The 27,812-nt window shown below is 36.9% G+C and overlaps 1 protein-coding gene across 6 annotated transcripts in view; it reads left to right on the top strand.

Annotated features, from left to right (window-relative positions):
* Nucleotides 1–27,812, top strand: part of ZNF654 (zinc finger protein 654) — a 90,347-nt gene that overhangs the window by 55,422 nt on the left and 7,113 nt on the right. For 2 of the 6 annotated variants that reach the window (XM_033211580.1, XM_033211583.1), the window contains 4 exons: nt 16,402–16,537; nt 19,089–19,291; nt 19,976–20,115; nt 25,310–25,451. In XM_033211580.1, coding sequence (XP_033067471.1) covers nt 16,402–16,537; nt 19,089–19,291; nt 19,976–20,115; nt 25,310–25,451 — 621 coding nt within the window. The remainder of the gene's footprint in view (nt 1–16,401; nt 16,538–19,088; nt 19,292–19,975; nt 20,116–25,309; nt 25,452–27,812) is intronic. The other 4 variants (XM_033211584.1, XM_033211582.1, XM_033211581.1 and 1 more) reach the window with 2 other exon arrangements.

Here is a 27,812-nt window from a genome sequence, read left to right as displayed (position 1 = left end):
AAAAACAGTTTACTACTTCACATTTTGTTTACACTTAAAATAGACCATTATGCTCTTGCTAAATACAGCTTATTGGTTATTTATTGCTTATAAGTTTTTAATGGTTGCTAACGTGACAGTGTTTAAGATCCTGTTATTACTGGCTGATAAAGAAAACTCATATAATTAATTTTTAACTGTATTCCCAAGCAGTTCCTAGCTGGAATTCATATTCCACATTTGCTAGAAAAGAGCCTGCTACCACCCTTGTGGATTCCTAGAACTTTCCGTGGTAAAAAACGATTCTTCTTTGCCAGACTTGAAGCAAGCTGTCTATCCCATGCCACTTTTTCCCTAGTCTGTACCTTGATTTTCTCTCTCATAATAGCTTTCCCCAGCTAGGAGGCAGAAGATTTTTTTTTTTTTCTTTTTTCGGGCACCTGGTATAGGAGAGAGGAGAGTAAATTCAGATGGGAATGACAAAAGATTCAAGACCTTTCCTGTAGATGAAAGACATTTGATCTTTTTACTACTTACTGGGAAGCAACCCTGACCCACTCAGTGAAGTAAAGGAAGATGTACTTTGAGCTCCCCCTAGGGGTGAAGTCTCCCTGACCACCCATTTAGAACTGAAATACACAGACAACGTTATCTTGTATTTGTTACCATGGTGTTAAAAGAAAGGGTTATAGACAACCACATGGCTGTATTAGGTACATTATATTGAACATTCTACTTTAACCATTCTTACATTCAGCAAAAGAGGTAAAAATACGTGTTCTCATGTATATTCAAGTATTTAAAACTTATTAATTTTCCATTCCATTTTTTTTGGACGCTTGTATTCTCGGTAATCCATTCTTAAAATTTTACTCGGCAAATGTTTATTGAGTCCTCATAGTATGCTTTGCACTAAGGTCTGAGAAAAACAGTAGTAAGCAAAACAGAAAAATCCTCCTATTGTGGAGTTATTAATTCTGGTATAGGGACAGAAAGACAATCAAACCTTTATAAATGAAAAACTGACAGATTCATTAGAGAAAAATAGAGGAGGATGGGGATAGTGCTGGCATAGTGATATTGGGGAAGGATATTTCAGTATTAAATGGAGAGGTAAAGAAATACCTCATAGAGATGTCAGCTGACCACTGATAATGGGAACCATTGAAATGTTTGGAGTACACGAGGGACAATATTTAACTTCCACTTTAAATGTATGGAAAACATAACACTAGTGAAGGTACATATCCTTTATTTTTTCCCTTGTAAGCAGGGTGCCCATTCAGTTATCAAAATAATAAATTTTTCAAGGAAAAGTTAACGGTTTTGCATACTTTTCTATCTCCTGTTCTGATCCTTTGACACTCTCTAATCCTGGCTGATTCTAAAGCTCATCTACTAACCCCCCAACCCCACCTTTTAAAAGTCTCTGCCATTTCTGCCACTTTTGTTACTGTGGCTTCTTCCTACTCTGAATTTCCTTGAGACCGTAACTCCTACCTTCTAGGAGAGGTTTCACCTTTTGCTCTCATGTTATCTTTACTTAGAGAAACATCCTTCATTTGCTGACCTGAGCTTCTGCTGTAGGTGCTTCCCAGGTCTGTGCCCTTGGGAACTCAGGAAGGGCCAACATGTGTAGTCCATCATGTGTACCTCCCTAAAACCTTGTATTTTCCAAGCTTACAAATTCTCCAGGCTTTTGACTGACATCGATAATAGTCACTAATAGTGATAAGTGACTAATTCAGTGACAACCCCAAATGTCACTTTTTGAAATATTTTTAATATATTGTACTGTGCAAGTACAAACCCCAGCTCCCCAAGTGGTTCATCTCCATACATCTTTCATACAGATTCATACCAGCATAAGATGGTGTTCTTTCTCTTCTCCCATAAGTAGGACAAGCACTATCCTACTCATATTTTAATGTACATAAAGATCACCTGGGGATCTTGTTAAAATTTAGATTATGATTCAGTAGTTGTGGGAGGGGGCCTGAGAGTCTGCATTTCTGATAAGCTCCAAGGTGATATTAACGCTGCTAGCCCCTGAACCACACTTTGAATACTAAGGTATTCTTTGTTGGATTTGAGTTAACTTCTCTTTCCCCTGCTGTATTTCCACCGTGAGTTTACCAGCTTTGCTGCTTACACTGTGTCATCCTGGGCAAGTTTCATAATTTCTGTATCACTTTCTTTATTTGTAAAATTGGGGCAATAACTATACTTGCTGCATAGTAACTTTATGGGTTAAATGAATAGAGTGCTTGGCATAGTTCCTGGCAAAATGATCATGTCACTGTTTTTAAGGTAGGCAGTAGAGCCTGTCTGCTGAAGGGCATGAGTTCTCAAGTCTTACTACCTGGATTTTTACTTTTACAACAATACCAAAACCACGCTATTAGATTTATTATTTTCTTCCATGAATTTCTGATCTCCTAAAATCTCAGTTGTTCAAGTAAAAAGTTTTAACTCTTCTTACCTATAATTTTTCCTCTCTGTTATTCCTAGAAGAAACTTCATTCTTAGAGTCAAATGTTCCATTTACTGGCTTATAAAAGTTTTCTTCTTAGCCTTTTACTTCCAGTAGTTTTGTTTATATTTCTCATATGATGCATCTGCCTCATCATCATTATATCTAGCAGTTTTCGAGATTCCCAATGAAATGCTAAAAATAATGTATAATGAGGGAAAATAATAATGATAAATGCTGGAAATTAGGATGGGAGCTTGGTGTCAATTGCTCAGGGATGAAACCAGATTGATGGGGGGGCGAACAAATAATACTTGATTGACTGAATGCGATGAAACAGGGAAATGTGTGAGAGAGGAAAAAATAATACAGAGAGAAAGAGAGAACTTCTAGTAGTATCCAGTCATGTGCCCCCCTATCCCATGCTTGTAACAACAAGGGCTGGAGGAAATAGCAGGTGGTAGGGATTTGGGGTGTGGTCAATCTCATTCTTGTTGCTGCTTCTCAGAAGTGCATCAGGCATGCAGCAGAGCCTAATGGACAGAAATCCTGAGTGACTTTTATATCCACATTAAAAATAAGATATATGGGCTGGGCGTGGTGGTTCACGCCTGTAATCCCAGCACTTTGGGAGGCCGAGACAGGCAGATCACCTGAAGTTGGGAGATCTAGACCAGCCTGACCAACATGGAGAAATCTCGTCCCTACTAAAAATACAAAATTAGCAGGTCGTTGTGGCTCATGCCTGTAATACCAGCTACTCGGGAGGCTGAGGCAGGAGAATCGCTTGAACCTGGGAGGCAGAGGTTGCAGTGAGTAGAGATCACGCCACTGCACTCCAGCTGGGGCAACAAGAGCGAAACTCTGTCTCAAAAGAAAAAAAATACATATATATACACACATACACACACACATATATATATATGTGTGTGTTGTGTGTGTGTGTGTATATATGTATGGCTTTTCATGAGAGCATTCTTTCCATTGAGAATGAGGGTATGACCCAAACTAAATGCAGCCAGCCCCATTACACAGAGGTCAGAAAGTCTCATAAGAGAGGTGTCGTTGTCTTTCACTGAAGCTTCCTATTTACTCTCTCATAGGCCATGATCTACCAAATTAAACTGTAGTACATATAAACTTTCTCCTTCTCCCTTTGTTTGGGCATGAAGGATTTGACAGAGACTTACCTACCTGCTAGCAAAACAGTTCTCTGTTACAGATGTTCTAAGTAAAGATGACTAAAGAGGATCAATGCCTCAGTTGTCATCAGTTAACTGGAAAGATATCTTGTTTAAAAAATTGTTTTCTTAAAGGATCTGTACATTTTTGCCAAGGTCGAGTTCATAATATCTTCCATGAATGTAAGTGAAATTGCAAAGAAGGGACAACTCCAAAGTCCCAAAAAGGATATACTGAAATAGCTCAGTAAATACATAATTCTACTTATTTAAACAAATCTAATAATTTAACTTATAGGCATTCATACATTTTTATAATTTTGAGACAGTCATCTTAAAAAGTATTAATCCAATTCCCTTATTTAACATATCTGAAAATTAAGCCCCACCAGAGTTGAGGTTTATAGAAGCAGAATGAGGGCCTAAGTCTTACTCTCAACCCAGCATTCGAATTCTTTCTATGCCATATTCCCTAATCTATTATAAAGATATACTCATATGTTTACAGTAATGTATATGACTAAAGAACAGGTTTAAATGTTTTATTTATACTGCTATCTTGAGAGCTTTATTGTCTAAGATTTTAAAACCTTCTAAAGACTGCCTTATTAGGGATGGGGAGGGATGAAGAAACTTTACTTTGGTGATCTGAGTGGTAGTCAACAAAGGCCTAGACTAGAATGGTAATTGTAGAAATGACAAGGAACAAACATAATCAATCAGGAGATGATGAAGAAAACTGACATGATAACAATAGAAGACAAACATGAGTTTTATATTCAGCCTCAAACACAAATACAAAAACAAATACCACCTAAGACCAGGGTCTCCAGACTTCTGATATACCATACAGTTTTTAAAATACAGTTTAAGCACATATCCCCTTTATGCATATATTACTTACGCACATGTACTCATACTATATACGTTATAAAACACAAGTACATTTAAAAAGTATAAAACTAAAATAATGTTTTAAATTCAACAGTATCAAGTCAGTGACAGTAGTGTGATTATGGTGTATTTTTGAAAAATTTTCAAAATTACTGTATCACAGTGATACAGTAATTCGAAGTCAGATGTTAGGTTCAGTTTACTTTGATGTTTTGTCATAAGTTAAAAGGATATTTTTGATAGAAAATTTCTTGTCTGAGCATTAGGACAAGTACCTAATGCATATGGTGCTTAAAACCTAGATGATGGGTTGATAGGTGCAGAAAATCCACAGTACATGTATTCCTATGTAACAAACCTGCATGTTCAGCACATGTATCCCAGAATTTAAAGTTAAATGAATAATAAATCCAAACAAAGATGAGCAAAATTTAAAAAAGGAAAATTTTATTTTCTGAATTGTGATGCTCAGTTTAAAATGCCTTCCGTGAATTATGCAAAATTGGACTACCAAAGTTGTATTCCTAAAGTCAATCCATGTTTTCTTTAATACTAACCACTTTTACCAATGAATTAAAAACTCATTAAAATGCTCCAGTTGAAAATTTTTTCAACAGAAAATTCTTAAGTTTTTTAATGGCATAATAGAAGCATTATAGGTGACATACTGATTTTTGGCAACAGCAATCATGTAATAAATGCAAATACTTCCAAACGTTCATTTTAATTATTTTCTTTGTAAAAACTTTGTATTGAAAAACAGTAACTTCTTTCATTGTTACAACTGTCGCCTTTATTTTATATGGGCAAGCTCAGAATGATTAATTTTTGAAAATACTAGGTAAATATTCCTCAGGAACCTACCATAAAAAAAGAATGGCAAATTAAACATGATTGCCTTTTTGTAAAAGAAAAATGCATAACATCCTTAAATTTTATAACTTTATGAAATGCTTTGCTATGAGATAACCAATGAACGTGTAATAAGATTTATGATTATTCTCATCTCATTTCAAAGTATTACAAAGACTACTGTAATTCAAAGATTATGTTTTTATAATATTAACCATATTGAAGACCTTTTACATTTTTGTCTTAATTTGCTGCAGTAACTTGCTTATGAGTGAATTGGATAGGTGGTGGTCTGTAGCTTTATTCTGGAATCTTCATTCAGACTCCATAGTGCTTCCATTTACACAGATTTCTATAAAACCCTATTTTGATTAAAAAGTTATTTATTATTGGGAATGTATCTTCTCTGGCACATCTTTCCTTTCTTGTCTCTGTTTGAAAAAACTTTTAACCACCTAAGAAGATCTCAACACTTAAGAGAGTAATGCAAGGCCTTCCTCTTACATAATAATGTAGCACAAATGTTCAATATGGCAGGAGAAGAAATTAAGTTTATTATGGATTAAGGTAGCTAGTAGAAGCCTCTTGGGGAAAGTGGGATTGTGTAAAGATAGGATTTAGATACGTTTATGGAAGTTGTAGGAGAATGACATAAGAAATGGCCTAGGTAAGAAAAGACAAGGTGAATTTTGGGAGATGTGAGAGAGACCAGACTGAAGAAAAGGATTCATGATGTGCAATAGGTGAATGAGTAGGTAGGTAAGTTCAGAAGTCCTTAAATCTGAGATTAAAGTAGTAAGACTTTCATTCTATTATAAACTGCTGATGGATCCAGACCAATTATGTAGAATGGCCAGAACACTGATGTATAGCTTCACAGACACATGTTGTAGGTGCCTTCTCCAAAATGGCAACCAGTTCAGGGAAAAGAAATCTTCCTTTTGGAGTAAAACATTAAGAAATGGACCCTGAAAGAAGTGAGGGAGTTGTATTTTCTCTCCACCTTTGGCAAAGACACAAAGTTGAATGGAAGTAATTAAGGGGATTATATTTAGCACAGTGTAATGTGGGTATCAATAATAATAGACTGATGACTTAAAGGATTAAGATAGAGGCACAATTTATTATTTAAGTCAATATTCTAGAAAAATACAATATGTATGGCTGGGTATGGTGGGTCACGCCTGTAATCCCAGCACTTTGGGAAACTGAGGTGGGCAGATCACCTGAAGTGAGGAGTTCAATACCAGCCTGGCCAACATGGTGAAACCCTGTCTCTACTAATAATACAAAAATTAGGTAAGCGTGGTGGTGGGCACCTGTAATCTCAGCTACTCGGGAGGGTGAGGCAGGAGAAACGCTTGAACCTGGGAGGCCCAGGTTGCAGTGAGCCAAGGTCGCACCATTGCATTCCAGCCTGGGTGACAGAGTGAGACTGTGTCTCAAAAAAAAAAAAAAAAAAAAGAAAAGAAAGAAAAATACAATGTGTATATATACCCTAGGAGAGAATAAATTGAGAATTCTACAGTAATTTAAGTGCTTCCTTATTCACTTTGGAAGTGTTACCTTGAATATCATCCAAAAAAAGCCACTATTCTAGTTAAGGAACAAGGAGCCAAAAAATACTTGTAAGCTTATTGTTCTTTCTTCCTTTGTCTTTTTAAACAGACCAAAATGAAATCTTTATTTCACCTGTTTCCTATCCTGAGCTGTTCTCTATAGGAGTGCTCTCCAAAATATGGTATTTTTGACCCCCGAAGTGTACATCCACAAAAACACCATTTATAATTCATTTTTATCTTAGAAAAAGGAATGGAAGCTAGTTTACTAATTTTTAACAAGGATCGGCAAGAGTACAAGTATATAATTCATTATGTAATCATTTTAAAAAATTTTTTTTTTTATTATACTTTAAGTTCTAGGGTACAGGTGCATAACATGTAGGTTTGTTACATATGGATAATTGTGCCATGTTGGTGTGCTGCACCCATCAACTCGTCAGCACCCATCAATTCGTCATTTATATCAGTTATAACACCTAATGCAATCCCTCCCCCCTCCCCCCTCCCCATGATAGGCCCCAGTGTGTGATGTTCCCCTTCCCGAGTCCAAGTGATCTCATTGTTCAGTTCCCACCTATGAGTGAGAACATGCGGTGTTTGGTTTTCTGTTCTTGTGATAGTTTGCTAAGAATGATGGTTTCCAGCTGCATCCATGTCCCTACAAAGGACGCAAACTCATCCTTTTTTATGGCTGCATAGTATTCCATGGTGTATATGTGCCACATTTCCTAATCCAGTCTGTCACAGATGGACATTTGGGTTGATTCCAAGTCTTTGCTATTGTGAATAGTGCCGCAATAAACATACGTGTGCATGTGTCTTTATAGCAGCATGATTTATAATCCTTTGGGTATATACCCAGTAGTGGAATGGCTGGGTCATATGGTACATCTAGTTCTAGATCCTTGAGGAATTGCCATACTGTTTTCTATAATGGTTGAACTAGTTTACAATCCCACCAACAGTGTAAAAGTGTTCCTATTTCTCCACATCCTCTCCAACACCTGTTGTTTCCTGACTTTTTAATGATTGCCATTCTAACTGGTGTGAGATGGTATCTCATTGTGGTTTTGATTTGCATTTCTCTGATGGCCAGTGATGATGAGCATTTTTTCATGTGTCTATTGGCTGTATGAATGTCTTTTTTGAGAAATGTCTGTTCATATCCTTTGCCCACTTTTTGATGGGGTTGTTTGTTTTTTTCTTGTATATTTGTTTGAGTTCTTTGTAGATTCTGGATATCAGCCCTTTGTCAGATGAGTAGATTGCAAAAATTTTCTCCCATTCTGTAGGTTGCCTGTTCACTCTGATGGTAGTTTCTTTGGCTGTGCGGAAGCTCTTTAGTTTAATTAGATCCTATTTGTCAATTCTGGCTTTTGCTGCCGTTGCTTTTGGTGTTTTAGACATGAAGTCCTTGCCCATGCCTATGTCCTGAATGGTACTACCTAGGTTTTCTTCTAGGGTTTTTATGGTATTAGGTCTAACATTTAAGTCTCTAATCCATCTTGAATTTATCTTCGTATAAGGAGTAAGGAAGGATCCAGTTTCAGCTTTCTACTTATGGCTAGCCAATTTTCCAGCACCATTTATTAAATAGGGAATCCTTTCCCCATTTCTTGTTTCTCTCAGGTTTGTCAAAGATTAGATGGCTGTAGATGTGTGGTATTCTTTCTGAGGACTCTGTTCTGTTCCATTGGTCTATATCTCTGTTTTGGTACCAGTACCATGCTGTTTTGGTTACTGTAGCCTTGTAGTATAGTTTGCAGTCAGGTAGCGTGACGCCTCCAGCTTTGTCCTTTTGACTTAGGATTGTCTTGGCAATGCGGGCTCATTTTTGGTTCCATATGAACTTTAAAGCAGTTTTTTCCAGTTCTGTGAAGAAACTCATTGGTAGTTTGATGGGGATGGCATTGAATCTATCAATAACCTTGGGCAGTATGGCCATTTTCACGATATTGATTCTTCCTATCCATGAGCATGGTATGTTCTTCCGTTTGTTTGTGTCCTCTTTGATTTCACTGAGCAGTGGTTTGTAGTTCTCCTTGAAGAGGTCCTTGACATCCCTTGTAAGTTGGATTCCTAGGTATTTTATTCTCTTTGAAGCAATTGTGAATGGAAGTTCATTCATGATTTGGCTCTCTGTTTGTCTGTTACTGGTGTTTAAGAATGCTTGTGATTTTTGCACATTAATTTTGTATCCTGAGACTTTGCTGAAGTTGCTTATCAGCTTAAGGAGATTTGGGCTGAGACAATGGGGTTTTCTAAATATACAATCATGTCATCTGCAACAGGGACAATTTGACTTCTTCTTTTCCTAACTGGATACCCTTGATTTCTTTCTCTTGCCTGATTGCCCTAGCCAGAACTTCCAACACTATGTTGAATAGGAGTGGTGAGAGAGGGCATCCCTGTCTTGTGCCAGTTTTCAAAGGGAATTTTTCCAGTTTTTGCCCATTCAGTATGATACTAGCTGTGGGTTTGTCATAAATAGCTCTTATTATTTTGAGGTACGTTCCATCAATACCGAATTTATTGAGGGTTTTTAGCATGAAGCGCTGTTGAATTTTGTCAAAAGCCTTTTCTGCATCTATTGAGATAATCATGTGGTTCTTGTATTTGGTTCTGTTTATATGCTGGATTAAGTTTATTGATTTGTGAATGTTGAACCAGCCTTGCATCCCAGCGATGAAGCCCACTTGATCATGGTGGATAAGCTTTTTGATGTGCTGCTGAATCTGGTTTGCCAGTATTTTATTGAGGATTTTTGCATCGATGTTCATCAGGGTCATTGGTCTAAAATTCTCTTTTTTTGTTGTGTCTCTGCCAGGCTTTGGTATCAGGATGATGCTGGCCTCATAAAATGAGTTAGGGAGGATTCCCTCTTTTTCGATTGATTGAAATAGTTTCAGAAGGAATGCTACCAGCTCCTCCTTGTACCTCTGGTAGAATTCAGCTGTGAATCCATCTGGTCCTGGACTTTTTTTGGTTGGTAGGCTATTAATTATTGCCTGAATTTCAGATCCTGCTATTGGTCTATTCAGGGATTCAACTTCTTCCTGGTTTAGTCTTGGAAGAGTGTAAGTGTCCAGGAAATTATCCATTTCTTCTAGATTTTCTAGTAGATTTGCGTAGAGGTGTTTATAGTATTCTCTGATGGTAGTTTGTATTTCTGTGGGGTCGGTGGTGATATCCCCTTTATCATTTTTTATTGCTTCTATTTGATTCCTCTCTCTTCTTTATTAGTCTTGCTAGCGGTCTGTCAATTTTGTTGATCTTGTCAAAAAACCAGCTCCTGGATTCATTAATTTTTTGAGGGATTTTTTATGTCTCTATCTCCTTCAGTTCTGCTCTGATCTTAGTTATTTCTTGCCTTCTGCTAGCTTTTGAACGTGTTTGCTCTTGCCTTTCTAGTTCTTTTAATTGTGATGTTAGGGTGTCAATTTTAGATCTTTCCTGCTTTCTCTTGTGGGCATTTAGTGCTATAAATTTCCCTCTACACATTGCTTTAAATGTGTCCCAGAGATTCTGGTATGTTATGTCTTTGTTCTCATTGGTTTCAAAGAACATCTTTATTTCTGCTTTCATTTCGTTATGTACCCAGTAGTCATTCAGGAGCAGGTTGTTCAGTTTCCATGTAGTTGAGCGGTTTTGATTGAGTTTCTTAGTCCTGAGTTCTAGTTTGATTGCACTGTGGTCTGAGAGACAGTTTGTTATAATTTCTGTTCTTTTACATTTGCTGAGGAGTGCTTTACTTCCAATTATGTGGTCAATTTTGGAATAAGTGCAATGTGGTGCTGAGAAGAATGTATATTCTGTTGATTTGGGGTGGAGAGTTCTATAGATGTCTATTAGGTCCACTTGGTGCAGAGATGAGTTCAATTCCTGGATATCCTTGTTAACTTTCTGTCTCGTTGATCTGTCTAATGTTGACAGTGGATTGTTGAAGTCTCCCATTATTATTGTATGGGAGTCTAAGTCTCTTTGTAAGTCTCTAAGGACTTGCTTTATAAATCTGGGTGCTCCTGTATTGGGTGCATATATATTTAGGAGAGTTAGCTCTTCCTGTTGAATTGATCCCTTTACCATTATGTAATGCCCTTCTTTGTCTCTTTTGATCTTTGATGGTTTAAAGTCTGTTTAATTAGAGACTAGGATTGCAACCCCTGCTTTTTTTTGTTCTCCATTTGCTTGGTAGATGTTCCTCCATCCCTTTATTTTGAGCCTATGTATATCTCTGCATGTGAGATGGGTCTCCTGAATACAGCAGACTGATGGGTCTTGACTCTTTATCCAGTTTGCCAGTCTGTGTCTTTTAATTGGAGCATTTAGTCCATTTACATTGAAGGTTAATATTGTTATGTGTGGACTTGATCCTGCCATTATGATATTAACTGGTTATTTTGCTCGTTAGTTGATGCAGTTTCTTCCTAGCCTCGATGGTCTTTACATTTTGGCATGTTTTTGCAATGGCTGGTACCGGTTGTTACTTTCCATGTTTAGGGCTTCCTTCAGGGTCTCTTGTAAGGCAGGCCTGGTAGTGACAAAATCTCTAAGCATTTGCTTATCTGTAAAGGATTTTATTTCTCCTTCACTTATGAAACTTAGTTTGACTGGATATGAAATTCTGGGTTGAAAATTCTTTTCTTTTTTTTTTTTTTTTTTTTTTTTTTTGAGACGGAGTCTTGCTCTGCCACCCAGGCTGGAGTGCAGTGGCCGGCTCTCAGCTCACTGCAAGCTCCGCCTCCCGGGTTCACACCATTCTCCTGTCTCAGCCTCCCGAGTAGCTGGGACTACAGGCGCCCGCCTCGTCGCCCGGCTAGTTTTTTGTATTTTTTAGTAGAGACGGGGTTTCACCGTATTAGCCAGGATGGTCTCGATCTCCTGACCTCGTGATCCGCCCGTCTCGGCCTCCCAAAGTGCTGGGATTACAGGCTTGAGCCACCGCGCCCGGCCGAAAATTCTTTTCTTTAAGAATGTTGAATATTGGCCCCCACTCTCTTCTGGCTTGTAGAGTTTCTGCCGAGAGATCTGCTGTTAGTCTGATGGGCTTCCCTTTGTGGGTAACCCGACCTTTCTCTCTGGCTGCCCTTAAGATTTTTTCCTTCATTTCAACTTTGGTGAATCTGGCAATTATGTGTCTTGGAGTTGCTCTTCTGGAGGAGTATCTTTGTGGCGTTCTCTGTATTTCCTGAATTTGAATGTTGGCCTGCCCTACTAGGTTGGGGAGGTTCTCCTGGATGATATCCTGAAGAGTGTTTTCCAACTTGGTTCCATTTTCCCCCTCACTTTCAGGCACCCCAATCAGACGTAGATTTGGTCTTTTTACATAATCCCATACTTCTTGCAGGCTTTGTTCATTTCTTTTTCTTCTTTTTTCTTTTGGTTTCTCTTCTCGCTTCATTTCATTCATTTGATCCTCAATCGCTGATACTCTTTCTTCCAGTTGATCGAGTCGGTTACTGAAGCTTGTGCATTTGTCACATATTTCTCGTGTCATGGTTTTCATCTCTGTCATTTCGTTTATGACCTTCTCTGCATTAATTCTAGCTGTCTAGCTGTCAATTCTTCCACTCTTTTTTCAAGATTTTTATTTTCTTGCGCTGGGTACGTAATTCCTCCTTTAGCTCTGAGAAGTTTGATGGACTGAAGCCTTCTTCTCTGATCTCATCAAAGTCATTCTCTGACCAGCTTTGATCCGTTGCTGGCGATGAGCTGCGCTCCTTTGCAGGGGGAGATGCGCTCTTATATTTTGAATTTCCAGCTTTTCTGCCCTGCTTTTTCCCCATCTTTGTGGTTTTATCTGCCTCTGGTCTTTGATGATGGTGACGTACTGATGGGGTTTAGGGATAGGTGTCCTTCCTGTTTGATAGTTTTCCTTCTAACAGTCAGGACCCTCAGCTGTAGGTCTGTTGGAGATTGCTTGAGGTCCACTCCAGACCCTGTTTGCCTGGGTATCAGCAGCAGAGGTTGCAGAAGATAGAATATTGCTGAACAGCAAATGTACTTGTCTGATTCTTACTTTGGAAGCTTCCTCTCAGGGGTGTACTCCACCCTGTGAGGTGTGGGGTGTCAGACTGCCCCTAGTGGGGGATGTCTCCCAGTTAGGCTACTCAGGGGTCAGGGACCCACTTGAGCAGGCAGTCTGTCCCTTCTCAGATCTCAACCTCCGTGTTGGGAGATCCACTGCTCTCTTCAAAGCTGTCAGACAGAGTCGTTTGCGTCTGCAGAGGTTCCTGCTGCTTTTGTTGTTGTTGTTAACTGTGCCCTGTCCCCAGAGGTGGAGTCTACAGAGACAGGCAGGTTTCCTTGAGCTGCTGTGAGCTCCACCCAGTTCGAGCTTCCCAGCGGCTTTGTTTACCTACTTAAGCCTCAGCAATGGCAGGCGCCCCTCCCCCAGCCTTGCTGCTGCCTTGGGGTTAGATGGCAGACTGCTGTGTTAGCAATGAGGAAGGCTCCGTGGGTGTGGGACCCTCCCGGCCAGGTGTGGGATATATTCTCCTGGTGTGCCCGCTTGCTTAAAGCGCAGTATTGGGGTGGGAGTCACCCGATTTTCCAGGTGTTGTGTGTCTCAGTTCCCCTGGCTAGGAAAAGGGATTCCCTTCCCCCTTGTGCTTCCCAGGTGAGGCGATGCCTCGCTCTGCTTCAGCTCTGGCTGGTCGGGCTGCAGCAGCTGACCAGCACCGATTGTCCGGCACTCCCTAGTGAGATGACCCCAGTACCTCAGTTGAAAATGCAGAAATCACCGGTCTTCTGTGTTGCTCGCGCTGGGAGTTGGAGACTGGAGCTGTTCCTATTTGGCCATCTTGCCCCGCCCCCCCCATTATGTAATCATTTATGGGAGTATACACTAAATGTGGGAGGTGTAATTTTAAAAGTGTCCCAAAGTTGCCTGTGGGTGGGAGTTGTTAAATATTCAAATTATCAGGGCTTTCCCCTAGAAATTCTGATTCAGTAGGTCTAAATTAGGTCCTACGAATCTGTTTTTTAAAAAGAGCTCCAAGTGTTTCTTATTTTCAGCTAACTTTAGGAAGTTGGAAATACATCTTGACTTAGTCCTAAGTCCACTTCTATGTCCCATAGCACTGACTGATGCCGCACCTATCATTAGACAACTAGAAAGATGGATTGTCCCATGGCTGAGCAGCAGAACTAAGCTCACCAATGACTCAGGGACTAGTGTCCAACTTACCTTATTTCTTGTGCTTTGATTGGACCAAAAGATAGCTTACAGTCGTTGAATTTTCGGGGCAGTAACCTGTATGTCTAGAGTAATTTGGGAGCTTGCTACCTTGCTTACCTTGGGAGGTTTCAGTTGATCTTTGTTTTTACCCATGAAGCTGTTGCGAAGAATCTGTATTACAATGTTCTATGTATGTTAAATTCATACCTTTATATTTACCACATATTTAATGAATGCTTTAACATGCTGACATGTGGAAATGCAGTAATTAATTTCATGCCAAGGAAATTAAATGCCCTAAAGTATTTATTTAAACTGTTAAAATACTAGAAGAAATAATAGCTAATGTCTTTTGAGCGCTTCCGAGGTGCTAGGCATTGTTCCAAGCACTCTCCGTATACCATTACTTCACCCTCACAACAATCCTATGAAGTAGGTGTTTTAGTATCCATTTGACAGAGGAATTGACTGATAGAGCAGAGAGGTTAAGTAACTTGCCCATTGTTTGTAGGATTTTTGTTTGCTTGATTGCTTAATTTGGGACCAACCTTAAATACCTTTTAGAAGATACTTATTTTCATAACGTTTGACTATTTACAAGTGATGTTTTTACTTGACTGAATGATTCTTTATTTTAAAGCTTGATTTCTTCTACTACTTTATTCTCTCATAAAACAAGTAAAACCTCTTGTCTATTTTAACCAGGAATGCAATGTGGCATATATAAATCACTATATAATCTCAGCAAATTATGAAAGCAAAGTGTTTGTAGCCACTTTGAATATGTAGCCTTGATTCGTCTAATAAGTAACATTTGTGAAGATATGTTTTTTAAATTCTGAAGCTTTACTTTATAACTGCTACTAATATCTGAGAGATTTTAATATCTGAGAGATTTTGTGAGCACAGAATTCTGGCAGTTGCTTGTGTTTTGATTGATGTACAATACTCACTTTTTTTTTTTTTAACATTGCCAGTTTCTACATCTAGTTTTTTTCTTAACACTTTAAGCTCTATTTATGCATTTTTGAAAATAATACTTTTACTAGATATTCAGTTAATCTTTTTAAATTGTCAAATTCGATTCTCTGAACCATTTTAAAAAACAATACCTTGGCCGGACACGGTGGCTCATGCCTGTAATCCCAGCACTCTGGGAGGCCGAGGTGGGCGGATCACGAGGGCAAGAGATCGAGACTGTCCTGGCTAACATGGTGAAACCCTGTCTCTACTAAAAATACAAATAATAGCTGGGCATGGTGACACGAGCCTGTAGTCCCAGCTACTTGGGAGGCTGAGGCAGGAGTATCACTTGAACCCAGGAGGCAGAGGTTGCAGTGAGCCAAGATCACGCCACTGCACTCCAGCCTGGGCAACAAAGAGAGATTCCATCTCAAAAAAAAAAAAACAACAATATTTAACAAAGTATGTAATTAATCAGAAAGCATAATCAAACTAAACAAAGCTTATAAATCTAAATCTAATAATGAGATTTATAAATTCAATAAACTAAGATTCATTGCTTACAGACTTGTTACAAATTTCATATCACAAGTCCAAGCAGATTCTCTGAAAAAAACATTTCAAATACCTTTTTTTAAAAACCCAGAAAATGTGTGGACAAATTCACAGCTATTGCCCAACTTAACAATACATCTTTATTTTAAATCCAAAGCAGAGGTTGGATTTACTTATTTATAGATTTATTTCTTTAACCTGTCATTTTTTTAATCCCAAAACTGCAAATCTAACTATCCAACAAAGGGAAATAGAATCTCCATCTTCCAGCCTTCTACCACGACTTAGATTATATATTTGGGATCAGGACAGGAGACTTTGTCTACCTGCCAGCCAGAGAGAGACTGTACATTTAGCAGGCACCCCACACCCCCTGCCGTACCACTTTTTTTTTTGTCAGGCTCTTGCCTGCCATTGTTAAGAGGAACTTTATGAACCTTTATATAAATTTAACTGAACATTTTTCATTTTTTTGCAACCTGGTTCTTTTCCTAGAAATGATGTGTCCCTTAGGTTACACGTCATCCCTGTTTGGGATTTTCTAAGTCCAATTATACAGATACTGCTGTATAACCTTTGGCATTAAAGCCTATTTGTGTTCATGGGGTTTTGACACCCTACTTAGGTTACAGTAGTAACCCTTTCTCTTTTATAATTTAATAGCTGCCTCACTGGCCATCAGTCATTTTACTGACAATGATGATCAAGTTTAGTTTTTAACCCCTTTAAATTCACAGAGCCAAAATGATTTTTCTCTCCTAGGAATGCCAGAATCACCTCCGCAGATATGGAAATGTGAATCTGGAACTGGTGACTCGAATCATTAGAGATGGTGGCCCATGGGAAGATCCAGTGTTGCAAGCTGTCCTTAAAGCTCAGCCAGCATCTCAGGAGATAGGTACTTCAGGAGATTCAAAATCAAACCAACATTTGTGAGAAGCAAATACACTTTCATTTACTAACTAGAGCAGTAATAGTTATTTTTCTTCATTTTATAATACTGAATAATGGGAGTGATGTATTTTCACATGAACAGTGTTTTTCTAACCTGGCCCAAAGTGACTTCTGACACCCGGATCGGTACATTTATTTCTCGAAATGGAAATTCTGAGTGGTAACACATCTACTAGATGTTACTTATTTACAGAGAGTGTATTTTTGTCACTTCAGTTATATTTTTAAAATCTGTTTAAGTAGGAACATCTTTTTCTGTTTTTTAAGAAACAAAAAGTCTGCTTTTCATGAAAGCATATGGAATCTCCCTTCCCTTACACAGGAAACTTCATGAGGGCTGGAACTCTGAATTTTTGTCACTACTAGTGCATATCCTGTAGCTAGCCCAGTGCTTGGTACAGAGTAGATGCTTAATATAAGTATTTGTGGATTGAATGAATGACCACGTGATGAATGTGTGAATGAATAAGTGACTAACTGAATGAATAAATTTGAATTCCAAGTACTCTAGAGCAGTATTTCCCAAACTTCATGAATTAGAAGTTTTGTCTCATACCCTTACTACCTGCATATTTCTTTGATATTACCTCCTGTCCAATCTGATTTAACAGTGGTCCTTTGTAGGCCAAATTTTTCTTTCAAGGCAGGAGGCTTTGTCAACTGCTGTTAGTTAATTCTTTTTTAAAATGTTCCCCACATTATTCCTGAACCTCAGAACATTTTGAATCACTAAAACTGTAGAGTGTAAGCTCAGTAACAGTGAATAAGCACAAAAGTGTAGAAAACATTTAAAAATGTGGAGAGAGCCAATGGAGTTTAGTTATGAGACAGCCAATGGGAAAAAAACAAGACCTCCCAACCCTGGAACCAGTTAGACCTTGGTTTTGTGAAAAAGACATTTCATTCCACAGATTTTGTTAAGCAGGTTATTTCTGTTAGTCACAGGTTAAGGGGTTAGGGTGGATTGTGAATGCAGTTAAGTGGAGGAGGAGCTTTGAAGGGATGGGAGGTGGGACAAGACTAGGAGGATAGGGCTAAGGTATATGTGACAGTGTTATGAAGAACCCAAGGGGTAAAAAGAACACTGGTGTTTGAGGTGTGGATCTTGGAAAGGGAGTTAAAAAAAAAGAAAAAAAAAAAAATGAAAAGGGAGAGAGTTGAAGCTGAGTTCCTCAGCTGAAGAAGTATGAAGAAGTATGAAGAGTCAAATACAGGAAAGGCAAGGGTGACAGACTGGAGAAAATTAGGAGAAGACTGCATGTGCCCAGAGGGGAAGAAGCTAGACAAAGACAGAGCTTCAAGAGAAGTGAGGACAGGGGAGAAGAAAGTTTGAGCTTTTAAGGGATAGATTTAGGCTTCACTCGTAGAATCTAGAATAAACCTGTTGTTGGTTGGTCTGAGGGCTGATGACCTTTTAGGCTGGGAATTACATTAAAATAATAAATACTCCTTTGATACCTATACTAGCATACCTCACACTTTGGGAAAAGCTGCTCTTAGAGCCTCATTGATATGGATGACTTTTCTCTAGTTGGTGATGATTAGGGGAAAGACCAGAGTGAAGTTATCTTTGCATTAACTATACAAGTCAGTATCATATATTGTAAACAGAATTGCAAGACAAATTTTTAAGCCAAAATAAAACATTTGTAAGCACTTTAGAAGCTACTGATTAAATATAAGTAATTAAAATACTTCTGGATTCAAAATCATAAAAATATGGGTTCCAGTTCCTGCTCTGCCACTTAATTATTTGTCCTTGGGCAAGTCATTTGACCTCTCTGAGACTCAGTTTTGCAATCTATAAAGCTAGTATCATAATACCCATCATAAGGTTGTTGTTAGGTCTAAATAAAGTTATGTAGCTAATGGTGTTTATATATTTTAAAATTGTGTAAAGTATTAATTAGTAATTATCCTTAGTGATACATAAATGTATATTAATAAGCAGTCCTATTTGGCACTACTTTTGGATTAATTTTATCTTTAAATAAAATATATTTTTCTTGTGATTCAACTTTTTCATTAATTCAGATTACATCTCTATAATTAATGTGAACTAACATGGTTTTAATGTGACAGATTAGGATTCAGCCTTTTAATCTTAAAGAAAATATTGAGCAGTAAGAAGATAAAGTATGTAATCTTAGACTAAAAAGACACAGACCCATGTTACTTGGAACATATTTTAACATATTAATGAACTGAAAGAAGAAAAATTTTTTTCTTTTAAAATTTTGTTTCTGTTATTTACTTTTTAGACTGAGAAGAAATCAACAAATATTTCTTGAGCACTGTTTTGGTGTCACTCTTATTTTCCTTTTTCCAACCATATAACTGAATATTCTTTTCACAAATAAACTCCTACTAAGGAAAATGCTATTTAAGTAGTTAAATCTAATTAGAAACCATATTTTAGTGGTAAAGTTTCAAAGAACAAAGTTTGAGAGAATCTTTTCTTGAGAGTAATAGAGTCTGTTTTCTTTTTAATATAGTGAACAAATATTTAAGTTCTGAAAATCCACTGTTCTTTGAACTACGTGCCAGATACCTAATTGCTTGTGAACGCATACCCGAAGCAATGGCTCTTATTAAATCTTGTATAAATCACCCAGAAATCAGTAAAGACTTATACTTCCATCAAGCACTCTTCACATGTCTGTTTATGTCACCTGTAGAAGATCAGCTATTCCGGGAGGTATTGTTTGAGACTATTTTTGCCTATTACCATTTTAACCCTGCCAAAAAAAAACAAAAAAAAAACAAAAAAAAATAGTAGCCCACTGTTGTTGTTAAATTCCTTTTACAGTAATGCCAAAGATTTAAGGATTACATTATCTAGATGTGTTTTCTTTTGGCACCATAACTTAAGGTCATGTTGAATTAGTCAAAATCTGATATTAACAAATGATGAACTCAATAAAATATACTCATTAATAAGTATTATTCACATTGCACTTTTGATGTGATGGAGAAGAGGTCAAATAAAAGTCAACAAGCTCACAGCTTGCCAGGAGTAAAAAAAAAAAAAAAAAAAAAAACCCAAGAAGCATTATGATCTTGCCTTTAAAATAAAGTACTAGAGGTAAAATGCTCATGTTTATTTTGTTTCTTAAGGTGAAGGAATTAATCTTTTCCTAATATGGATCATATGTACCTATAGGTTGTCGACATTAATGAGATTAAAAGTAGTCATTGTAAAATGTAGGTGCTGTACAGTGAAACTATGTAACCATGAAAATATTTCTGTACAAGTCATCATTGTCTTTGTAGAAGAAAACTAGAAATCTAAGTAATTTATTTTGAATGTTTAAACATTTATTGCAACTAGCTTCTTAGATACTTTTAATGATATGAACTGATTTCTCTTTTCCTCTTACAGCATTTATTGAAAACTGATTGTAAGAGTGGAATTGATATCATCTGTAATGCCGAAAAAGAAGGCAAAACTATGTTAGCCTTGCAACTCTGTGAATCCTTTCTTATTCCACAGCTCCAGAATGGGGATATGTACTGTACCTGGTAAGTGTTCGTAAATAAAGAAATTGAAATGGTAAGATGGGCAACAGAAAGAAAATTGCAGTTTGAACTTTGTTTTTTAAATTGTGTGAAAATGTCAAGCTACTTTAAAAAATATTGATTGTGCAAGGAACAATAGTAGATTCTAAGAACTAGAGAATTTAAAAAGAAAATGATAATGTGCCACTAAACTGATAGTGTAAATGTTTAAGGGATGTGCTATAATGAAGCAATGGTTTGAAATTAAATTTTAATTTGGAGTCTGAGTTTTAAAACATTTAAAAGTTGCTAGAATATATGAAGCAGCAGGTTTACCTAGCAGTCATGTAATTTAAAATGTAATATGAGTGTTTTTAGGTACCTAAAATAAAAACACTCTTCAGGGGCTATTAAGAATTTCTGTTTCCTCGACTCCAGTACACCCATATACACACATAAACACACAAAACTCTTACCACTTTGCTGTTTCATTATATTCTTAACAGAAAACTAGGTTTCATTTGCTAAACATAATACTCTGAAATGATCATGGGCTATAAAAATTTTTTTAAATTCTCAAATACTTAAAACAATAGCTTGAAGGCATATAGCTGCAAATCATAATGCTTCAGTATTCTTGGTTAGTTTTTGTTTTTGTTTTTGGAGACAGGGTTTCATTCTGTCACTCAGGCTAGAATACAGTGGTGCGATCAGAGCTCACTGCAGCCTCAACTTCCTGGGCTCAAGTGATTTTCCTGCCTCAGCCTCCTCAGTAGCTGGGACTACAGATGTGTGCGACCACGCCCAGATAATTTGTTTGTTTTGTAGAGACGGGGATTCACCATTTTGCCCAGGTTGGTTTCAGACTCCTTGGGCTCAAGTAAATCTGCCCTCCTCAGCCTCCCAAAGTGCTGGGATTACAGGCATGAGCCACCGTGCCTGGCCCTATTCTTGTTTTATAGATTAAAATCTTCAAACTCAGAGATAAGAGTCAAATAGCTAGTTAGTAGCAGACCTGGATCTGGAAACAGGTAAATTTGTTTTCTAGGGGTTACAATATACCTTTAGTTAGATTATGCTAATTTTTATTTAAAATTATACCATGTAAATTGGAATTTCAAATAGAGAAAGGGATTAGGAGGTAGTGGTAAGACATACATATGCCCTTATATACAGTTATGCAGCACCTAATGATGGGGATATATTCTAAGTATTATGTCAATAGGCAATTTCCTTGTGTGACTATTGTAGAGGTACAAACCTAGATGGTACATCCTACTGCAATCTAGGCTGTATGACGTAGCCTACTGCTTCTAGGCTACAAACCTGTATGGCAGTGTTACTGTACTAAATGCTATAGGCAGTTATAACACAATGGTATTTGTCTATGCAAACATATCTAAATATAGAAAAAGTACAGTAAAAATGATGTTATAATCTTATGTGACCACTGTTGTATACACATTCTGCTGTTCACTGAAATGTTACACTGCATATAACTGTAATTTTTGAAGTATTATCATTTTTTGATATGTGGTTATTTGGAAACTGAAAACAGTCATGACAGTTATAATAGATCTTTTCCTATGGGAATAGGAATGTTCTCTGCCCTGAGCTATATCACACTATTTAAACAGGGTAACTTTCTTTCTTTCATTGTAATATACTCATAAATAACTAGAAACAAGTATACATACACACACACACAAAAAAAAAAAGAAAAGAAAAATACATTTTATTTTCTTCTTCTATTGGTAACCCATTTCTACTGTTTAGGGAAGGACCTTAAAAATACTACAATGCCTATCTTCCAGCTCCTGGCCACAGGCACCTTCTAAGAATACAAGCTCAGTGTCTCCAGCTGCCTAACCAAAAAGGAGTCTTTAGCCTTCTTTTTGTCCCTTCCTTCTTAGTAGTGTGTGTTCTGATGGCCTACCCTCTTATTTCTTCTACCTCTTTTCTATATTTCTGAATGTTAAAGTCCCTTTTCTTCCTTCTAAAAGTTAATTTTCACTGTAATTTGACGAGCAGGATTCTTTTCAGCCTCCAAAGTCTGTGCTGTCCATTTCATCCTGGCCTTGCCTATGAGTCAGCTTGTCATTTGTCTTCCCTCTGTGTGAACAGAACCAGATCCACAGTTTTGCTGTATCCCAAGCCAATGGGGCAAGTTGCTAAACCCATTTCTCTTTCACAATCATTAATAATAATAGTAGCCGCAAATATTTGCTGAGTGCTTCCTATATTCTTTGCTTTATATATGCATATGTCATTTAACCCAGCAAGCTTATGGAGATAATACTGTGTTCAAGCCATTCAATACTGTGTTCAAGCCATTCAGCTAGTAACTAGTGAAGCCAAGATTCAAACTTAGGCAGTCTTCCAGCCTCTGCTATATTAAAGTTACTTAAAATAAATGGGTCAAGTTTGAAAAAAAAAAAAAAAACCTGCATTGTAAGGGTAACTGACCTCATTATATAGGTTTTCCTCAGAAAGTAGATGACTTAATGGTAATATTAGTAGTTAATAGGGTCTTGTATTAGTTACCTGAGAAATGTGCTGTGTTTTCCAACGCACACATTGAATAAAAGAAGACGTGCATAAGCTTCATTAAACCTGCTCTTTTGGTCTTCTAAAAGACTATCAATGGTTTTCAGGATGTTTTTCATTGTTGTTTTTTGTTTTCCTTCAGAATCCACTGTACAACTAACACCTAAGATCCCATGTTGTAAATCCAGTCAAAATGGAGCTTCATAACACTATCCTAAGATTTCTGCTTTGCCTGCTTTAAAGCAAAAATCCATAGTGGTAGCCTTCTCTTGGCAAACTTACTAGGATATTGCAGTGTACATATTACAGGCTTTCAGCATTTAGGGGAAGTATATGCCAGACATTTCACCTAGGTGTTTCAATTCTCTCTCTTAATTCTTTGGATAAAGATGCTGAATAGGAATAATCCCAACCTTTATGTATAAGAAAACTGTATATAAAAGAGGTAACAGTCATACAGCTAGTAAGAAATGGAGTTGGAATTTGTACTAGTTTGCAAGTGATAGCATCTGTGCCTAACTAGTATAGGACAATATTTAGGGTGCAGTACGGGCTACATGAAAGCTACATGGAAGGCCACAGGTGGTTCTCAAAGGTAACTGCTACCAGGGACACTGAGATTGATAATGTTTTTCAAAATCTGTTTATTTTCTGTCATTTGGCTTCAGTCTCTCTTGCTGCAGACCAGCAGGAACATCAGCAAACCCCAAGCTTAATAGTTTAGAGTTGAGAACATCCCAGAGATTCTGACTAGCCTGACTGGGATCACTTTCCCACCCCTGAAGTAATATCTGAAGGGGAATGCAGAGGAGGGTCACACAGGAGACATGGCCACTGGCCTTCTACCTTTGTGTTTTAGGGCTTTTCCTAGAAAAGGGTGACTCACTGAACTGGGTGTGCCACTCCAGCTAGTGTATAATGCTGTATTGAGATTTAGGTCTCTTAATTCCATGTTCTTGCCACTGCATCCACTAAACAATGTGTCATTGTATATATTTACAATATATTAAGGGTTGGGGAAATAGGTAGGACCTAAAAAATATAAACAAGGAAGCATATGATAGGCGAGGGATCTTTTCTGAACTAGGTATCACTTTAGTTTGGGGTATTCATGAAGGCTTTCCTGAAGAGATACTTGATAAGGCCTTTGAAAGCTAAGCTCATCTTAGGCATGAAGTACTTTCCAAGTACAGCAGTCAGTATAAACAAAAGTGAGAATAAATAAAGCAGTTTAGCTGAGAGTAAGGAGTTCCTAAGATTCAAATCCTGAAACTCCTAACTCTAAAACCCACATTTCTATTGCTGTTAACTTTAGAGCATAAGTACTAAATGAAATGTGATCAGGAAGGCTGAAAACAGATCAGGTTAGAAACCACTGTAGAAATACATGTGTAAAATTAAAGGGCCTAAAAGGGTAACATTGAGAAAGAGTGATACAGCTGAGAGAAAAAGTATACTTGAAATGTAAAGACACTGCAAGATAAACAGGTTAGAACCAGACGAGGATAGAGGAATGTTTAGTGTCACTGACTATCTAGAAAAAATCATCAATTTTGCAGGAATATGATTAGTTCTGAGTGGGTTAAGGTGATGGAAAGCAATATAAATTGAAATACCCAGGCATGAAAACTGGAAAGCAGTAAAAGCTAGAGATGCGGTAGGAAGGTATGAAACCTCAAGAGAATTCTAAAAGAGTATGAGTGCAAAAAAAAGGGGGGATAGTGGACTGAAACTTAATAAATAGCTAGCATGAAATGGAAGTGGAATGTTGGTTTTACTTCTCGTATGCTGCTTGCTGTCATTTGCTGTTTTGTGCTTTCTGTAGTGTCTAAGTAGACTATGTGCACCCTCACGGTGGTAATCAAGCCGTCCTTAGACTTAATACCTGTATGTGCTGAGCTCAAAGTATGTGTTCATCACTTTAAAAAAATATTTTCATTAATTATTTTAATAATTTTAGATTTTGATGCTTTGTACACTTTTATGAAATGTTTTGAAGAATTCTAATTTGCTAAAATGTGATATTGAAATATATCAGCTCTATCATATGATTTGCCTTTGTCTCAAAACCCACTGCTCTTAGGCTTGTGCATCAAATAACAGTGGCTGTATTAGAGAAAAGAATCTATGTATGAAATAGTTCAAATGGTCCATAGCCTGTCTGTTTAAACGTATGATATCTGAAACATACTATTTCAGAATCAATACTATAACATACTTACAGTTTTAATCTTTAGAACTTTTGATGTCTTAATAAATTGAAAATGAAAAGTATGAACCATTTCTTTATAAATAGTCTACAACATTGGTTTTGAAATTTACAAGTAAAATATTAATTAAAGGCCAGAATTTATTATTTTTAAGTAATATCAGTATTGGCAAATTAGTATTAGAATTTGTTTTGACCCAGTACTAGAGGCAACTTAGGTATGCCAACATATTGTTGGAATTCATTCCTTACCATTGTACATTTGTGATTTCTGATATTTCTTCCTCTCCCAACTTCTTTTAGTTTCATATAGGTGGCAGAAGTAGCTTGGGGGTGAATGTAATACATATTTACACTCATATACATTCCAGCCAGGGCACTATAGAATCAGGGAAAGATAGCTAATGTCTGTATTTGAATAAACTGTATTTTTGATAATTCTCTTTTTTTCTTCATTTACAGGGAGTTGATTTTCATATGGAGTAAACTACAGCTTAAATCTAATCCTTCAAAACAAGTTTTTGTAGATCAATGCTACCAGCTTTTAAGAACAGCAACTAATGTGAGAGTCATATTTCCTTTCATGAAAATCATCAAAGATGAGGTAAATAGATTCTATTGATCCCTTAAATTTAAAATTCAGTGGCAGTTCACTGACACTTGAATCTCTTTTGAAAAAATTTATTTGATTTTAAAATTGAAGGAAAGGAGGATTTTAAGGCCTCATTTTCCATACATTACATTCTCCTCTGTCCTAACTGCAGACTCTCAACATGGGAGGCTAATTTATTGTTACTTAAAATTTAACATGGAAGAAATTGCTTCCATTACAACCTTTTTTCTTATAATTAATTTGTTACTTTCAATATTATCCTAAATCCCATTTATAGAATCTTAACTAATTTGCAAATAAACTTGGTGTATCTATCGATAATACCAGTTCACTGTCACAGAGAAATTTAGTTCCAGTTTTAGGTCCACTGTTTACGTGTAAAGGAACAATGAATTCTGAGGTGTTTCTGAAACTTAAGGACAAAGTTTTTAAATTGTTTATTTGAAGTAATTGTAAAAATGTATTACCTCTTTCTAAAAATAGTCCTGAATCAAGTTTTTCTTGGGCCACTTGCAAGTGAGTACAATCCTACATGAGTCTTACGTAGACATGAAAGTGGATCCTGCAGATCTTTTAGTTTTTCCCCCAAAATATCAATAGGACTTTGAGTATAAAGATAAAGCCATTTTACCTTTTAGGTAGCACCATTAAACTGAATCTCTATGTTGGTTACTTTTAAATATATAAGGAGGTGTCTATTAAATAATACATTTTAATTTTTTTATGTTTTTATGCATTTATTACATTCATTATCACATCACTCATTAGATGTATGATCATGTAGTGATCATATTCTCGTGGTATTTTGCTAACTGCATTCATGGTATGCTTATTAAATAGTGAAATATCATTCAAATGCATTCTCAAAGTAAACCTCTCCTTCCAACAAAAGAAGAAAACTATGTTACAGAACATGTCTTAACATTTGATGTGCATTAGAATCACCTGTAAAACTTAATTTTAAAAAATAAAGATGTATCCATATTTTTGTACATGATTCTTATTTGTACCAAAAATTGATACATATTATTATAGAAAGTTTACAATGTAAGTGAGGTTTTGCCAGTCATCACAGAGCTTTTTTCTTTTCACATGTGGGGTAAACCTACGAATATATTATAAAAGGAAAATTCAAAGATGAAATAAGTATTAAAAATACGATGCTTAATAGTTTATACTCTACTAAAAAGACTTATTTGTTGGAATAAATCATTCAATTGCCTCAGTACTGTGAAGAGTCATAAATACTGTTTGAGTTCAGGAGACATAGATGGCATATCTAAAAAGGGTTCACAGAGGAAATACTTTAAGCTGGGTTTTCAATGACATGAGGATAGTACTAACATTTGTAGAGAATTTTATAGTTTACAAGGCAGTTTTTCCTCAGTTTATTATTTGTTTTTCACAACCATCTGGTGACATTAAAGGGTAGCAGAGAAATGTGGGGAAGTGGGTGGAGGATGAGACTAATGCCAGAGACTGTGTGTGGTAAGAGGAGTGATTGTCGGAGATACTTAAAGGAATCTGAATGCAACAATTCATTCATTTCATTGAATGAATTGAAAATTCATAAATATCCTGGAACCATCAAAAGATTTCAGGTAAGGAAGTAGCCTGTTCTCTTTTTTGATGATCTTAAGATTTTTAAACGTGAGCATCTGTATACATTATAATTTTATGAGCCAAGATAGAGGACATAGGCTGGGAGCGATGGCCTACACCAGTACTTTGGCCCACCCCCAGTATTTTGGGATTCCGAGGTGGGCAGATCACTTGAGGCCAGAAGTTCGAGACCAGTCTGGCCAACATGGTGAAACCCCGTCTCTACTAAAAATACAAAAATTAGCCGAGTGTGGTGGCTCATGCCTGTAGTACCGCTACTGGGGAGGCTGAGGCAGAACTACTTGAACCCAGGAGGCAGAGGTTGCAGTGAGCCGAGATCGCGCAATTGCACTCCAGCCTGGGTAACAGTGCGAGACTCTGTCTCCAAAAAAAAAAAAAAAAAGAGGATGTAGATAGAAGTATGGAGAAAGAAAAGGAATTCTGTTTTGAATGAATGGATTTTGAATTTGCTGTATCTGAAAAATCTAGGTAGTAAAGTCTAATTATAATTGACATTTAGAAATAAGTAGTTGGAATTCAGAAAGGATTCCAAGTTGTAGATGATGGATTTGTAGGAGCAAACTAAGTAAATGCAATAGGTCCGATTTTCACTCATTCCACAAACATTTATTCAGAGGTTACGATGTACCAACTTTTATGCTAACTATAGGGAGATATAAAAAATGAAACACTGTCCCCTGTAATTTAGGAATTCAAAGTTAGGAGGTGAGGACATACATATACACAGAT

The sequence above is a fragment of the Trachypithecus francoisi genome, unplaced genomic scaffold (assembly GCF_009764315.1).
Source record: "Trachypithecus francoisi isolate TF-2019V2 unplaced genomic scaffold, Tfra_2.0 Lachesis_group0, whole genome shotgun sequence".
Lineage (NCBI taxonomy): Eukaryota > Metazoa > Chordata > Mammalia > Primates > Cercopithecidae > Trachypithecus > Trachypithecus francoisi.
Note: the sequence above shows the minus strand (reverse complement) of the source record. Positions and strands in the feature narration are given on the sequence as shown.